Source organism: Merops nubicus, unplaced genomic scaffold (genome assembly GCF_000691845.1).
Source record: "Merops nubicus isolate BGI_N331 unplaced genomic scaffold, ASM69184v1 scaffold49724, whole genome shotgun sequence".
Classification (NCBI taxonomy): domain Eukaryota; kingdom Metazoa; phylum Chordata; class Aves; order Coraciiformes; family Meropidae; genus Merops; species Merops nubicus.
This window is the reverse complement of record NW_008604514.1, coordinates 1-17,454: the sequence shown is the minus strand read 5'-3', so window position 1 is coordinate 17,454 and position 17,454 is coordinate 1. Positions and strand designations below refer to the sequence as shown.

The following is a 17,454-nucleotide window of genomic DNA, read 5'->3' as shown; positions in this document are numbered from 1 at the left end:
AAGCCCTCTCTTTAAATAATCGGTGACCTCTTTCAATAGCTAGCTAACTCAGTTCATTCTCCACAATCTGCCCAGGATGAATTTACAGACAAGATCTGCTAGACCCTTTTTAAAACAAACAAACAAACAACCCACCACAAAACAACACAACCCACAACAAATTTAACACTAAAAAGATCCTACACATTTGGAGTAGCTTGGGTGCATTTAGGTGTTTGGGCGTGATGCATTTTCACATACTCTGCACTGACTCAGAATCAAGAACTCTGTATATTTATTTACCATTTACACATGCCTAGGTGACAAGAGTAAAGGAATGTTACTGACCAAACTGCAATTACCTCTTGAAGCTGGAGGAGTTTTCCTTCCATAGCTGAAAGAGCACTGCTTTTCTCAACCAGCTGTTTATGGACCTTGATCATTTCCACGTTGTCCCGAATGTTTAGCCTTCTAAATTGTAGCAGAAAAATACATCATGAGCTTAAGGATTCAAAATTAATTAGCTTATTATTTTTGTTTTGAAAAGTTGAAATCGTCTGCAAATTGGCTTTCTACAACACATCTGGGAGAAGATTTACTGTGTAATACCCAAATTAACTTCTTCTAAGATCCACATTACAGTATTTTGGTAAAAATTCTACCACACAATGACATAGCAGTTTCAAATGACAGGTATAGATCTTTGTTTATTCTAACAAACTACATATGACAGGAAGAGAAAACAAACAATCCTATAACTAAAGAGGTTATTTGTTTTCCACTCATTTATACCCCATCCTCTATAGCATTTGGTGCCAATCATTTCCCATTTTATGGAGCTTGGTCTTAGAGATTAAACCTATTAAATATTGCTAAGAATAAGTGACTTAGCACTTGATACTCTAACACCTTAAGGCTGGTGTTCAATTAAGCCGCAACTGTCTCTTAGCTACGTGAAAATCACTTAACATTCAGGTAGATGTTCTATATTGTTACAATTCTAAGATTAATTTGAGAATGTACTGTTTAAGAGTAACAATGTTTTAAATAATTCAAAATTTCAATAAATATTTATTTAATGTTCTCCCTTACTTCAAACAGTAAAGCTAAACCCCACGATTTCACAGCTTCTTAAAGCACTGGAAGAGAAACCAATCCTGATTTGTATAAATATAAAATATGATAAAATCAGAATAAATCTTTAGCATTTGAAATGGTTATTTCTCTTCCAATACTTATCTGTTTTACACATATTGGACAAATTGTCACAATGCCATGTTGGAGCAAGAAAATGGACTACAAAGCTTACACATCTGTAAACCAGCTGAGTACATGAAATACTTGCCTTTTACTCTGTAAAATATCAAATCCTATTTTGTTTTGGCATTGCCCAGTTAATTGTCTTTACACAGAAGATAAACACTCACAAACCTGAGATCATCCCCAAGAAACATCCTTAATGCAATGCTAAAACTATCATGTGTCTAAAACATGTTATCTGTATAAATTAAAGTTGTGGTGAGTATAGACAGCAGCACTGTCTCATGCTAACTATTTAAAAGCTAATGTAGTGGCACGTTTTTATTAATCTTGTTCCACACATCAAACAAAAGGCTCTGATGCCTTCAAAGGCTTTTTCCCCCTTCTTTTTTAAGCAGGGGGCTTTTTTTTTTTTTTTCTTTTTAAGTAGAAAAAGGAGCAGATGATAGTGAAATTTATGATGTACAGATGTAAACCCCATGGCTCCTGACAATCAACATTAACTATTTTTTCAACAGTGAATGAAACAGCATTTGATTTAAGCAGGTTTGGGGTACTGATATGATGAAGAAAATTATTCAAATTGAGAAGTGAAAAATTTCGTTGTATTGAGATCATATAAACTCTTACAATTATAAGAGTATTTATCTCATTAAGTTTCTAGCCACAGAAAGCATGTGCAGTTAATTTATTAGTGCATTTCATGGATCACAGTCTCAGCTCTCATTATAGACTGAAGCAACAAAATTATTTCTCTACAGTACTTCTACAATACTTCACTTACTTAAATAAAACATGTCTAAAATGTCCAATGCATCTAGGTACACGACAAAGAGCTTGCTGTTGAAGAACAAAATTATCACAGATTTTGTGGGGAAGGCAAAGAAAGGTAACTGAAGAAGATCTTGGCAGAAAGATTAATTTTTCTATAAATGAAGTCACAAAACAGTAGACTACAACAGAAATTGATTATCTAGACAGCTTTCTCCTACCCAAGTAGCTGATATATCTATCTTCCCAGGCATTCTGATATAACTTAAAAATAGGGGTTATATACAGATTTGATACACAAGTCAATGCTACCTTTCACTTAAATAGTTAGTATTTTGCTCAAAGGATAACAAAATAACACATAACAATAAAGCTAAGTTAGCTCATTGATTTTTTTCTGTATTGCCAAAAAAAGCCAAAAATTCTGTCACAGAACTTGCAGACATGAAGGTAGACCTGGAGCAGAAGATGGAAAAAGAAAAGGTACTGATATGCCTTTTGAGGCATTAACCTGACTTAAGAGGCACACTGACTGAGCTCTAGCATGCTTTCTACCACAAGTGCAGAAATAAGGAACATGATTGCTATCCTTGGATGCTAAACATCATCTTAAAGCTGGGTTAAGAAGTCTGAAATTGAAAATGAAGTTAGGAGAAAGTGACTCCTTAAAAAGCTAAGAATTATGTTTGGTGTTAATGTCTGAAGTACACCAAAGAGACAATCTCTTTTCCAGACCTCTTATCATTTGGATTAAAAGCATAGAGTGGGGTCCCATTAACAGGCTGGGAACCAGCTGTGTGGGAATGGGGGACTGACAGCAACCTACACCAGAAGGAAATGATTAAAGAAAGGATCTTGACCCACACTGTACAAATTTATGCCAGTAAATCCCAGATGGCTAAGCTAATAAAATTGAGATCTAATTAAATCACATCCCTTGCATCTTGTCTTTGCTTCCATGTGAGCAAGCCATGGATACAACGCTCAGACGAGTCCTGGAGTGTCCTGACTGTTGTATCAAGTGGTCCAGTGGGTCACAAACTTTCCCCATTCACATTCAGAACAAGAAAAACAAGCAAGTACAAAAAAAAACATCATGACCATACTTGTCAGGATCACCTCTGTCTGGCAAAATAAACAAAGGGTTTCTAGGCTCATAGTTCTCAGTCACAAACATCAATGGCCAAGATATATACATAGACTCCCAAGCAGAGAAGTAAGGAACAGAACATCTGTGCAACACTCTCCTCATTTTGAAAGGCTTAGGGACTAACAGGATTAAATACTGATATACATAATATTCTTTCCTCTATTGATATCTTATAGGAAGTCAGACATAAAGAGGAAAAAATACACCCAACAATGTTTACCCTCTAGTAGCACCTTTACATTTTAACTAATACTATATTTGCAATAAGCAAAACATTAATATGGCATCAGTAACTCTAGCACCTAAGTCAGTAAGATTATTTAAATATCAACATAAAATTTTAAACCTGTTTCCCTGATGAAAGAACTACCTGCAAATGGAAAGTAATTTTCTTTAGAAAAACTTGTTAAATCTGAAAAATCAGGTATGGAAATGCAAATGTAAGGGTATTTTTTTTTTTTTTTTACATGTATTAGACAAGATATAGCAAATTCATATGCATCTTGTAGTCTCTTGAAACCATTTAGATAATGCATTCTCGCTAACATGCTCCACATTTTAATCTAGGTCTGCAATGATATAATGCAAACACAGAAATCATGAGTGCATCAGCTATGACACTCCAGTCCAAAAATCCATAAATTTCATAGGTTTAATGCCAAAATCATGTTGCAGAAAAAAAATGCCAAAAGAATTTAAAAACTGAGTGGCAAATTTTTTTCACAAAAAAGAAAAACAAAAAACAAACAAACAAAAAAAAACAAACACCAAAACCCACACAAACGTGCAAATACCAAATACCTGCTTCACAAATTGATTTTGGGGTGGTTCTAAAAATGTTTCTAGAAAGTATCATGGAGCAATTAAATTATCTGAAGCTAACTGTTTGCAAAATGGGATTGTTCAGACCATGTTTTAACTTGCGTACTGTGATAGACATCAATCCATGAAGTTATTATGGCTTTGGCCATCTTTAAATGACAAACAGTCAAACTTCGTACTTGAGAAAATGCGCTTAGTCCAACAACCCACAAGCCAAGTTTCTCACTTAAATCAGAATTATATATTCCTGAAACAAACCCCAAACTCTTAATATTGAAAAAAAAAACATTGATTGCAGCCATGTTACAATAATAAACTCAAAAAATACTCTGCATATAAATGCAGCTTTGTTATGTGGCTGTTGTGTTGTTACACAGAAACTGTATTACTGGGTTTCCTGTGGGTATAGGAATCAAGATAACTAGCATCTGCCTCCCCTGCTGTTGATGGATGAACAACTGTTAACTGTGCCTGCTTCACTACTTCAAAACTACAGTTATTTCAGTCACAAGAATTTCTTAATCATGTAGCAGAATAAAGAGTATTTTCCCAGACGTTGAAAGTAATCTAATTTTGTTAACATCACCCCGAGACCAAATGGTACTACAACATGAAGACTGGTGGAAGAACATTTATTATGTCCTTTTGGCACCATACAGCTCCTGAAGAATTGCAACAGATTAACAGTCTTTGGCTTGTGACGTAACTACATGACAGCCAAGTTTATTCTTGCAAAACAAAAGAAAAAGCTGTCAATTGTACCAAAATTCATAGACATAAGCTACACAAATGAAACTAGATAACCTTATCAGTCACCTAAATTTCCATTCTTTCCTCCAGTATTCCACTATTGACAGTGTCTTTGCTAATGGAAAGAAGATTTAAAAAGTATTACATATAATCTTGTTGTAATAAAGCAACTAATACAGACTGTACTAGATGGCTACAAGATTTCCAAGAAAGAAAGCTAATGATTATGGATAGGTACCTATGGTTACAATGAAACCTGGACACACCAGTACACCAGCTAAGCTCAGGCTCTGGTTCAGTCAGGATAAAAAAACATAACTTGACAACCGTGGGGATTGACACCCTTCCATAAAGTATTGTAGTGGCAAACTCACAGAACACACACTATTCTAGGTAGACACTAGTGGACACTTTTGAATTTCTTTCCCATTGTCTTTAACTAAACACTAACTCTTAAATACATCACCTATCTTTTATCAGGTTTCAAACAAAAAATAGGCTATAAAGGAAACACTTCCAGACCTATAAACATGAATTCACCAACAGTAGCTTTGGTCAAATAATCATGGATTGTATCTAAGTCATTTGATAAACATAAATAACCATCTGCACTACTTTCTATAGCCTGAATTTTAAGTGTACTCTTACTTCAGAATTTCTTAAAAATTTCACAGAAATACAGCAGTAGACATGGAATTTAGATGTTACATTCAGTTTCTGCCTGCTATACTTAATGAACAGTGTTTATCTATAGAAAAATGAAACAAGTTCTTTGAGATCTCTATCAGATTCTTTCCAAACAAAGAAAAAAGTATTTTAAATATTTCCTGCATTCACTGTAAGCACAGACTGAGAAGTTATGATAACAACTTCTTTAACCTATTTAAACTATATAATGGGAATTCTGAATAGGGGAGACTTGTGACTTTGTGAATAATTTAATAACAAACATTTTGATATATTACTTATGTAGCACCAGTGATGCGCAAAAGAAAGCTCACACATAATAATGGGGTTCCTCCCTTGAGAGGCAGTTAAAGAACTTGACCACATATTTCTCATGCAAGCAGAGCTTTCACTGAAATCAAATGAGTAAGGAACGCAGGATTATGCCATATTAGATCCTTAATACAGTTAAAAGTAACAGCCTGAAATGGAAACAGCCAAGAGGGAAAATATATGCAATGTTATATAATTTGGCACATATTTTTGTAATAGTGAAAGAAGAAAGAGAAAGAAAAGAGAGTGAACTAATAAAGGCTTTATTGTGAAAGATATTCCACAAGCATGTTTGACTGTTTCACTGCACAGTTATGCCATATTCCTTCAAAATTTGATAATCTACTCTTATAGTGCCATTATTTTTCTATTTGTAGACTTCAAATTATCAGTGAGTATTGATGAACATTAAATTACCCACTATGAACTTATATCAAAAGTTTTCTAAGCAGAAAATATTGAAGAAACAATAGATGATTAACATTTAATGAGTTCATATACAACTGAAGTTCAAACAGCTGGAAATGAATTCTTTAAAATAGTAATTAAGAGCTTTTGTTTATTTGGAAAAAAAAAATCATAACCTATTATCATAGACATCTCCTTGTTTAGAATTATCTATTGCTATTTGGTAAAATATTTTATGACTTTGTTCAACCAAAGGGGAAAAAAATGAACAAAGCACATACTTCTTAAGAGGCCATGTCATTTTCACAGCTATTGTGAGTCCTCATTCCTCATGAACATATATAAAGATGACAAAGCACTTTTAATGCTTCCACCATGGAGATTTCCATTTGTCACAATACCTTTGGCTTGCTGTTCCTTGCTCTTTCAGCTGTAGGATGGATTCTTCCATTTCTTTTTCTTTCCTGCTTAGCTGACTCCTAAGTAGGTCTCGGGTATGTTCTAGTTCCTCAATGTGTTCCCTTTGTGACTCAATCACAGCCTCCCTGCAAGTACAAGTACCTTACATTCCAAAACCAAGTAATAATTTTAAAAGTTGTCAGCAAACTTTGTATTTCTTAATGTCATGCATCACAACAGAGTTCAACTTACTATGAAAATAATTAGATGTCACCACATGAAGAGCTATAAATAGTACAACAAATAAACACTTTATCAAATGCAACGAGCTACTTTAGAGAAGAAAAATGTTCTGATCAGATCTCAATATCTTTAATTTAAATGTTAACTATCTTTTCTCTACCCTATATAACACCTCTCTGCACTCATGCAGTCTCTACATTAAGGATGTTATCCAGTTTACTGAGCCTCAATTTCAGTTAAAATGTGCAACTGGACTACAAACCCTTTCAAAATGCAGAAGCAAATCAAAATCATTTCACATTACCACCCCAAACTATGCTTTTTGCAACTTATCCATGAAATCTGACCACCTCTAGAAACAAAGCTTAAATGGCAGTCACCATTTGCATGGGTTACCCCACACGTTTTAGGAGTCACGTTAGCAATAGTTTTGCTGCTAAGGTTTGTTCTGTTTTTGTCAGTTTTGTCTAGTAGGCAGCTGGGCAGCACTGCATCCTAGCAAAAGGAGCAGCTCACCAACGAAGATCAATTTTAGCTTCCAGCCAAAACCTTACATACCTACATTTTGCATTCTAAATCCCTAATCCAATCCTTTCCTTACATAAAACACTTCTGCATTGTTACCAGTGTTAACTGTTGTCAAATCCAACAACTTCTCTTTACTTTCTTAAGTGAAAACTTCTGAAAAAACTATTTTTTTTTTCTTCAGGCAAACCACAAGTTTTAAAAATTATAATGACAAAAATTTAAAAAAAAATAATCTTACAAATTTCTTATTTCGGCCTTTGAATCCTCAAGCAGACTCTGCTCATATATTGGGAGTACAAGGCTAGGTGATTTCGCTTCTAAATCCTGAACTCTCATTCCTGAAAACAAAGGAGATAAAAAAATCTTGTCATATTGAAAGAAAAAGCATTTAAGAAAACAACAATCTTTATACAGTAGAAATTCTTAACTCCTGTATTAGTGTCAAAAAAATTTTTATATCAAATTCACAAGGTAAGAGATACTCAAAGCGTCCACAACCTAGCTTTTGTGAAATTTGAACTATGGGCATTACAGTATGCACTGCCAAGAGAAATTTTAAAAATGTGTCTTGAAATGTTTTTCTTAGATGGTTTTTCTTTTAAAGACAGAGAACAGACTCTTCAAAAAGAACAATACCAATATTATTAAACAGGAACATCAATTAATAACCACGTTTTCTCTGATAGTGCTATCTTTATCCCATCATGTGTGTCATTCACCTAGAGAAGCAAACATAGGATCATTTTTAGCAGCAATGCAGATAATTTCCTTATGTTCTTTGGTAGCATGGTCCCTGGTGAAGAAAAGTGAGTAATTACTTAGGAAGAATTTCTAGTTCAGGAGCAAAAGCAATGGTTTCTCCAAATCTCTTTGTTTCTCCTACTTCTTTTTCTTCAGCAAGAAGAAATGAATGAATTCTTGAGGTGGGACAAACTATGCATTACATTTCAAACACAGCATATTAGGCTGCCATCCCACAGTCCCTGAAATTGAGTCATTTCGGTTCAAAGTACAACTATACCAGCAGGTTCCCAAAAGGACTGAGAAAAAAAACTACCTCCTTAGCTTCTGTGTTTAGTTAACTTGATTTATTTTGTATATCTTGAATTTTGATCTTTAAGTATCATTTTAAGGTATTGACAATTGTGCTATATACATATACGCATATATATGCTTAGAGTAGATTTTATTAATTTCTGTTCAAACCACGATGTATCTATGGCTGTGCTAAATAAGGAAAGTAAGGAGAGAAACCAGTGAGTATCTGGTGAACATTCATACCTGACCACATGTTGACTGACTTGCTGTGGTATTTGTAAATCAGCCAAATGCAAATCAGATACAGTAAGGTGTACTTAGTATTTGTGGATTCTTCTTGCCACTTCATATCCTGAAGACTGGGAAGCTTTCCTCAGTTTTTCTGGGCATTTTATTTTGGGATTATTGCTCAGAATATCTTCTGATATGCACTGAGGATGTTTTGAGACTCAGCCTCATGGTTTCACAGAGCAATCCAAGAGCCCAGCAGTCTTTAAAGACAGGAGGGACATACCTGACACCAGACTGCTAGGTTGATCATCATGAATCAAAAGGGCAGGGTGAGAAAACATGCAATAGAAAAACATAAAACATCCTATGCTAATTAATACTACAGAAAATAGTACTACTGTGTTCATGTTACGAGTTTGTTTTCACATACCCAAATAATCAATGTAACCAACATACAGACCAGTTGGAGGTGAGATGGAGAAAAAACAAAACCATCCTGACGCATCATTTGCAAAAGTTAAGGAGACAATTGAATCACAGCCATAGCTATCTTTTTTTATTTAAAACCACATTACCTATACAGTGTGTGAGTATACCAACTTCTACAAATGTTCACATAAAAATAGAAAGGTTTTAAATTATGATTTCCAAATGTAGCTACCATAAATAAAAGACTGAGACTGTCTTGAGCACTAAGTCTTGACAACAAAAACTGCCTCATTAAAGATGGTTGCACTGTGTTATTTGCTTTTGAAAGTTCACACATGTAACAGATTTCTTCAACTCAGTAGTGTTGTGGACATATATAACAAGAGACTAGAACAAACCTGGAAATTAAAAAAGGAAACATATGCAAACAAACTACAGATGTAAAACTTTGTTATAACAGAACACTAAACTTTTTCATATATTACTTTTAGAAGCTTTCAACATGTAAAGATATACTAAGAAAGTCTCATGATTGTAACTATTTGAAAACTTCTTGTTAACTACTTTATTTTCAAATATGAACTTTTGTTTTGCCCCTATCACTGTGGATTCTCAAAATCAGGACGTCCAGGGCAAACACATTATTATGACTGTGATGAACACAAGAAAAGTGGGGAAAGCAATCTCTCTGCCTACAGCTACTATCGCCCACTGATGAACAGAAAAGAGGATGCACTTGGTGCAGTGATGCAGTAACGAGCAGCACCGCTGCAAACCGCTGCTGCCAGTGAAGGTGAATGATACCTTTCTTGGCGTGCTCCGGCACGCCCGCAGCCTCGCTCGCTTTTTTGAGACCAGTGTCAATACGGGACTGGACGTAACGGTACGGACACGGCCTATGGCCTTGAATCTGGAGCTGCTGTTTCGTTGAAATGAGTTTGCTGCGCAGGCTCTCGTTTTGCTTCTCGAGCTCACGAACCCTCTCCTGCAAGCGCTCAATCATTTCTTCCAGCTCCACAGCCTGGCCCAGCCGCTTGGGGCCGCCACCAGCCTGCTCCGACTTTTTTATGTCATTAACAAGCCGCGTTAACTTGGTGGCCATTCTGGGGAAAACAATAAAAAAAGATGAAAAAGAATGTGAAAAGTCAGCATAAAAAGCATTCTGTTGAAAGGAACATAATCACTGTGAAGACTTCAGCATAGAACCTGAATAATAAATTTCAGGTTTTGATATAACTATTACTGCCTGTGAAGAACTCTTTGAAGATAATTGAAACCACTGTGCAGCAATCTGCTTTATAGCACTGACAAATAACAGTTTCCTAAGGCTTATCATTTAAGGTTAGTAAAGGGAGGACACATTTACTCCATATGCCGCTTAAATGTAATTTTTAACGCATGAGCTTATATAGGAACCTCTGCATGCTGTTAAATAAAGTTACAGGTTTGGGATGTGGTGGGGCAAACTGTAAAAGCTACAATTCCACAGAACATTTAACTATTGAAAGAATGCTAATAATAAGCAATATTCCAATGAGATATAGTTTCTAGCATTTTAAGGTTTAAATACATATTTCAGTCCTAAAGTGACTAAAATATATAGGTGGACATATTTCAGAAAGTACCCCAGAAAAAGACACTTAATAGTCTCATTACCATACTCAATTTTATACTTAGTAAATATTACCAACATGCTTCAGAGAAGGAACAGTTAGCTGAAGAATGTAATCAGATACAGAGGGTACGGTTTTCATCCGTCTTTAAAAGGATAAAAACTTTGCTTTTGGCATCTCAAGAGTTGTACCTTTGATTTGCTTTAGTTTTGATAAACATTGGTAAGCTAGAGCAAAAGGCAGAGAGGGCACATGGGGGTGATGTAATATACAAGAACAGAAAACATACCCAGCAGTGAATGGAAAAAACTTGGCATATAAAGAAAGAAAAGGTGGCTTTGATGAGAGACACAAGTTCAAGACTTTACAAAATTGGTCGCACATCTTCAAGACCTGCATCTAGTTTACAGGGAATCTATTTTTGCAGGCCCAGAAAGAAAACTGAAAATAAGGACACACTTCATTTGTTTAAAGGGGCTTGTTTTATTTCTGTATACATGTGGACAGAAGCTTCTGCTTAAAAGAACAAAAGTGAAACAAAAAAAACCCATAATAACTTTTGGATGTCATAGAATGTTACTTGCCTGTAAGCTGATTTACCCCTCGCCACCCCCTCCCCTCCCAATGTGTTCCTATTGCAAATTCATTCCAAACTTGTAGTTACAAGGGTTTTGGCATGAAGGATGCTGGGAAAGGAATTTAGACTGAGGATTTAGGATTTTTCTCTGGCAATCTAGACAAACACTGTATTTTATGCTTTCTGTGCCTTAAAACATTAATTCAGGTATTCCAATTTGGACATTCTGAGTGATTTTAGCTAAGTAGATGACGAGTGCATTTTATAAGTCATCCACTAGACACAGGAAATGCCATTTAGAATAAGCCAACAATTAATTTGTTCCACCATCTTGTATTTGACAGAAGCCTGACAGAAGGATGTTATGGCATGCTGGTCAGTTTGATCCTGACTCACTGAGTACTGAGTCAAAAGCAAAGAATGTTTTGGACATCCTTTAGAAAAGTATGAAATAGCCCCATCTGCAGAGGCAGTATCTTCAGATGGCCCTTCATGAATTGGTTAGCTTCTGACCAGAGGCCAGCTTAGATGCAGCAAGATTTTATTAGCTTAGATACATTGCAATATGAACACAGAATCACAGTGCTTTTGGATGAATTCACCCTCCTGGAATACTGGAATAGCATGAACATTTTTGGTGAGTGCAGATTGGTTTGCCAGAACAGCTCTAAGTTTAATAATAACCCGAAAGTTGCTTTGCATGTGTCTGGGTACTGTGCTCCCTGTGCTACTTGAAACTTCTTCAAAAAAGTTAACACTCTGAATGAAGGAGACCTGATCATAATTATAAGGATACTTTAGGGTTAACTAGACAATGAAAGATTAGATGCTAGCCAACTTCTTGGAAGACAGAGAAGGACAAAGGAGAAGCAGAATCTCACTGTCTAGGCCGCTTTGGTTCCAGGATGAAATTCCTGGTGATTAATTAGACTTCTAGAACCTCCTCTTCAGTTCCCAGAATAACTGCTACATTTATAGTCAAGACGGCATAGCTCTGAACCTAGGGTACCAACTCCAAAGTGGTGGGCAGTGGTGGCCCTCTCAAGACAGAGACCTAATGCTGTCCACTACAATAATAATCCCACATACCACAGAGACAACCAGACAACACAAAAAATTAATTCCCAACAATGACTTTTGGTACTGCTTTAAAAAGTGCTCAGAGAGAAATCAACATTTTAAATTTGTCAATAATGCTTTAAAGGCCAAAATTGTCGCTGTAAGACAAAATAAAACATTAAGCCCCATACCTTTTAATCTTCTCCTCTTGCTTATTTGCATGGTCTTTGAGTAAGATGTTCTCACGATGTAAGCGAAGAAACCTGTCCTCCAGTTCCTCCCGACTGATTCGAGATACAACTTGTCGAGCTTTCACATTCTGTGTAGTTGATGATTCTAACCAAAGACAACTTTAAATTACCTTGGATACATTCAACAGCATGTCATCCAAAGTCTAACTCATTTTGAAATACTGAAAAATAAGTTTTCAAGTAATTTGATATTTTACACTTGTGTGAGTCTTTTGATCATTTTTTTTCAGATTTATTGGCATATTAACCACTTCCTTTTTTCCTCCCTCTTACAGATGAAAAAAAGTAATTTAAATGACAGAGCAAACCCATTACCTACTAGACAACACAAAGGAAATAGTTTACCAAGTAGCAAGATACTGTTCAGTATACTACTAAAAAAAAATTAAGATCATCGTTATCACAGAGATGCTTTCACATGTTTCACAGTTAGCTTCATTTCTTCTGAAGCTTGAAAAGATTATCTCGTAATTCTGTAAATTTACTCAGCTACAAGACTAAAACCAGTAGTTTCATCCTAATAGCAGCTGAGTAGCGTATCAAAAATTGCAAAGTAATTTTAGTTCCCATTTTGTTAAATGAGTCTGGCCTGGTGCTCAATACATCAAAAAAGTCCTTTTCTCCTGGAATGATGAACATTATAGCTCAACAAGATTTCCTTTTTTTTTTTTTTTCACATCTCCCAGCAACTCTCCTCTTATAACAAGCAACATGAACAAAGAATTGGTCACGGTATCTTTGAGAATTTAACCCAGATTCTGAATGGTATTTGAACTTAATTTTGTCAGTAGGAATGTCAGAAACATTTTTAGAAAGAAACTAAATAAGTCACTGATCAAAGTGTGTAACTGTAATAAATAGCAGCTGGTACAAACCTACAGTTCGGGCTGGACTTAGACCTACATCTCGCACAGGCAGGTCCTCCACAGTTTCACCAGCTAGAACAGACATGGCTTATCTACGGATAACAAAATTCAAATTAAATTCTTCTCCAGCTGTAAGTTACAACATGAAACTAGAAAGCACTGAAGTACATTATACAAAACAAATGACAAAGTAATGACAGATTCGCTGAAATGATAGACTTGTGTGTTACTGCAAACATCCCTATCTCAACTGTATCACTCAGAGGTCAATCTAAACTTTCACGTTCAATATTACGCCACTTCTAATCCAGGCACATAATATGGCTTCTTTGTTATGCAATAGCTCCCATGTTATTTAAGGTATAGAGAATGAGCTTTTTAAAAGTTCTAGTTCTGCTGTTCTCAACAATTGTTGGGCTACAGCCACATTTCCAAGTGCATGGGGGAGGGGGACCTGTGGGGAGTTTTTTTGGTTTTTTAATTGTTTGTTCATTTTAAGACAGGTCAGAGCTTAAGGCATCAACTCGAGATGAGTAATGCCATTTTCCACATTTCAAAGGGGACTCTGAAACAGAGGTGCCAGAGGTTATGAAGTCATTTCAGTGTTGCCTACCATTATCTTAGTCTTCTTTCAATCATTGTCATATGAGAAATTACTTCCTAAGACTGAGACTCTCCTATCACTGATTCTCATAAATCCGAACACATTTCTTTCTTGAGGCAACAAAAAGCTTAGCTACATGACAAAGTGATATTAGGAAAGTATTAATGTGAGAAAGTATTACACTTGTTTCAGTATAATATATGGAGATACTTGTTAACTTCTATTTCCTTCTTCTCTTCCAGTGCAGAAAATCAGTTGTTGGCCCATAGAGCCAAGTAAGGCTAAAATAGCATGGTAAGAGACCAGAAGTCCTTTGCACAGTCTGTATTTTCCCCCTATTGTTACGCTCTTCTCCTTACTGAATCCAAAACATGTAGGAAAGCACTGGGAAAGTAACAGTAGTGTTACTAAGGACCTGCATCATAGGACAGAAGTGACATAGTATAACCCACAAACATTCCATAAACAATCTTAATTCTATCCTAACCAAACTGCTGCTGAAGATATTCCTTTCTTCCAACAGTGAAATCTTCGACCATCAACATTCCTTCTTATGGCTTTGTCCAAAAGGAGTGAACAGGATTAATGGAAATCTAGTTCAAATAAGTCAATCTTGCTTCCAATTTTAGGGTGTTTTTTTCATCACTGTAATTTAGGATAAAGTATTATTTCCATTTTTCATCTTTTATAACAACCTGAACACATTTTTCTTTCATGTGGAACAAATGTTTCTCTGTCATGAGTGTTGAAAAGCCTGAACTGGTCTATGTTGGTAGACTAGCAAGAAGGTTGGAGTTCCAAAGCCACCAGTCGCAGAAACAGAGAATAATAAACACTCCATGATAATGAGGTCTGTCATATGCAGCCACTGCAACCAGTGTCACAATTCTAGTGACAGGCACGTATTAAATGGAATCCAGGTCCTCAGTGTTCTCAGCTCCCGATTTCACTCAGGCCTAGGTTCATCATTACAGTCATTATTATATGTTACTATATCAATATCACCACAGCAACTGAGATCAAACTGAAACAGAAACCTTTACCTCTAGATGATCAATCCAAATTTGGTTACGCTGGTAGCAAGGAGAAGATGCTACCATGCTTTGTCTTTCTAGAATGTGGTTGTCTTAGTCTTAACAAATCAAAAATAACAGGATTTTTTGGTCATATTTCAGAGAGGCCAAGAGCTAAACAAATACTTTATCATGGTGTCTCTGCAATGCTTATGATTCATCAAAATCAAGCTTCAAAAACTGTAACACAATTAAGAAGCACATACAATATCACTGTTTTTTCACTGTTTGCCATTTGCTAAGAAAACTTTGCAATGGATATCTACCTCTTCTTTTCAGTGGGAAAGAAACCCATTCATTTAAAAACCAAAGACAAAACAAAACAAGCTTGTTCCCGAAGCAAACAAACAAAACCCCCTTGTCAGTGGCAATCCATTACTGGCTGCAGCAAAACCACAGAAATATTTACATTGTAAGCAAACAAACAGCATGGCTATAGATGAAAGCTAGTTTTTACTGGCAACATGACATGACTTGAAGACAAGTGACAATGTAAAGCTGCTATAAATCTGAACTCCTGAAAACCTAGAAAAGGGGAATTTTTAGAAGTAAAAGGAAGAATTATTTGTTTCATTTTCACTACAAAGTGACAGAAATTAAGCATTTGTCTTTCTTTTCTGTTCTGGGCCACAGGAAAAGAAAAGAGATATTAACTGTTCCTATGAAAAAGAGGGTTTTTTAGATAAAAATACACAAACTTGCCTCCTGTGTTTAGGGAAGCAAATTACAATCACAGATATAGAATTTCACCTGGCAATTTGTCTCATTAGTAACATAAAAACCACCTTGTCTTTAATAATCACTAACAACCATTATTGGTTAAAGACACTTCAAACAGCATATCATGTGTTACACATCTTACAGTTACTTTTTGAATATCACCTCAGTGTCAATCACAAGCACTGAAACAAAATGGCTTGCGCTGCAGTCAATGATTCAGACATTACTTCTAAAAAGCATATGAGATTTCTCAGAGTTCCATATTACTTCTTTGGAAAGCCTTTCCAAAGCAGTTAAATCTCACACAACTGTACTGCAACAGTGATTGTGCTTAAGGAGACCAGCATTTCCTAAAATAAAGCATAATAAAGCAAAACATATAAATTTGTATTTGCATCTGAACAGGTCCACATGCCATGCTGAATCTCAACGATTTAAGCCCATTTTTATTTCCAAGAAAGGTTACCCTATGGTCACTTGTTCCTAACATATAAGAAAGAAAAACTTCACATACAAAGAGAGGAAAATTTTCCATATCTCTGGAATTAACCTATAAGAATTTCAAGCTTGTTATAAGGAAGAATTTGAAATGTAGTTACTGAAGTTAAATAAACTGTAACTTTCTCCTACACTTCACTGCTTACAGAAGTGGTGCTATCACCACCTGTATGGGACAAATTAGTACAAAGAAGCCACACAAAGGTTTGCAGTGTCATGCAAGGCCAACCAGTAACGAGCATGAACTCTTTAAGTAGCTCATGCTTGAGGTCCAAATTCTCATATAACTCGGACACATACTGTTCTCCCAACATCATTCAAATGCAGCAAAGCTGAGAAGGGATTACTTAGATTTGAAAAATTCTCAGCCAGTGGGGCTCAAAGGGCAATTTCTAGTGAAATCTTTAAAAATCACTGTACTTGTTTCAATATGGATTTACAATTTAATTAGTCTTGGTCATGGCCAGGATGATGCTTTTCTTGCAAAATCCTACTCCAATTCTCTGTTAGAGGGAAGAAGGGGGAAAAAAAAAAAAAAGAAAAAAGGAGGAGGAGATACAGACCACCCACCTATCTTAGCCTATCACAAAGTATTTCCAGCCTACATTCTTCCTCCCTTGACTCCTTGAAGATAAATATTTGCACTTTATTTGCCTTGTCATCTAAAATAACCTCATTCATTACTTGGTAAGAGTATACACACATACCATCTTTCAAACATCAGCTGTTGCAGCGTTATGACTTTTAGGAGGCGGAAAGGAAAAAAAAAAGAGAAGATAAAGAAGATATAGAAGATACTGGGAAATGAGATCACAACATCTTGCTGCAGTCTGAGAGAAGAAACACCTCTCAGACCTGCAAGTCCTACTGCAACGCAGAAAAAATCAAACCCGCAATGTCTTGCCTTCAACGTGTTTTACAAGTACTTTCCAAATTTTTCTTCAGCTCCGGCAGTTTTGAGAATAACTGACCGACTGGAGGGAGCAGGGAGGAGAGGTCGCGTTTGCCTCCTGAAGCAGCTCCCCGTTTTTTCCCGTCTTCGGGCACAGAATCACGAGTCCCGCCGAAGCGCAGCGGCCTTTTTCCGTATGCAACAGAGCCCTCACCTGAGAAGGGTGCTGCTACAGGGCTGCTTCTAAACTAACGGCGAGGCACCGCACCGCGCCCTGCCGTGGCCTGTCCGGCG

General features: G+C 36.0%; 1 protein-coding gene across 1 annotated transcript; it reads right to left on the bottom strand.

Moving 5' to 3' along the window:
- Positions 1–341: 341 nt before the first annotated feature.
- Positions 342–13,458, bottom strand: LOC103771702 (protein fantom-like; the record flags this gene model as incomplete). Its single annotated transcript, XM_008939007.1, has 6 exons — positions 13,383–13,458; positions 12,448–12,592; positions 9,812–10,110; positions 7,548–7,647; positions 6,541–6,684; positions 342–447 (listed from the first exon to the last, which is right to left on the bottom strand). Coding segments are annotated over exons 1-6 (870 nt in total), but the record flags the coding sequence as incomplete, so codon positions are not given.
- Between the last annotated feature and the right edge of the window lie 3,996 nt (positions 13,459–17,454).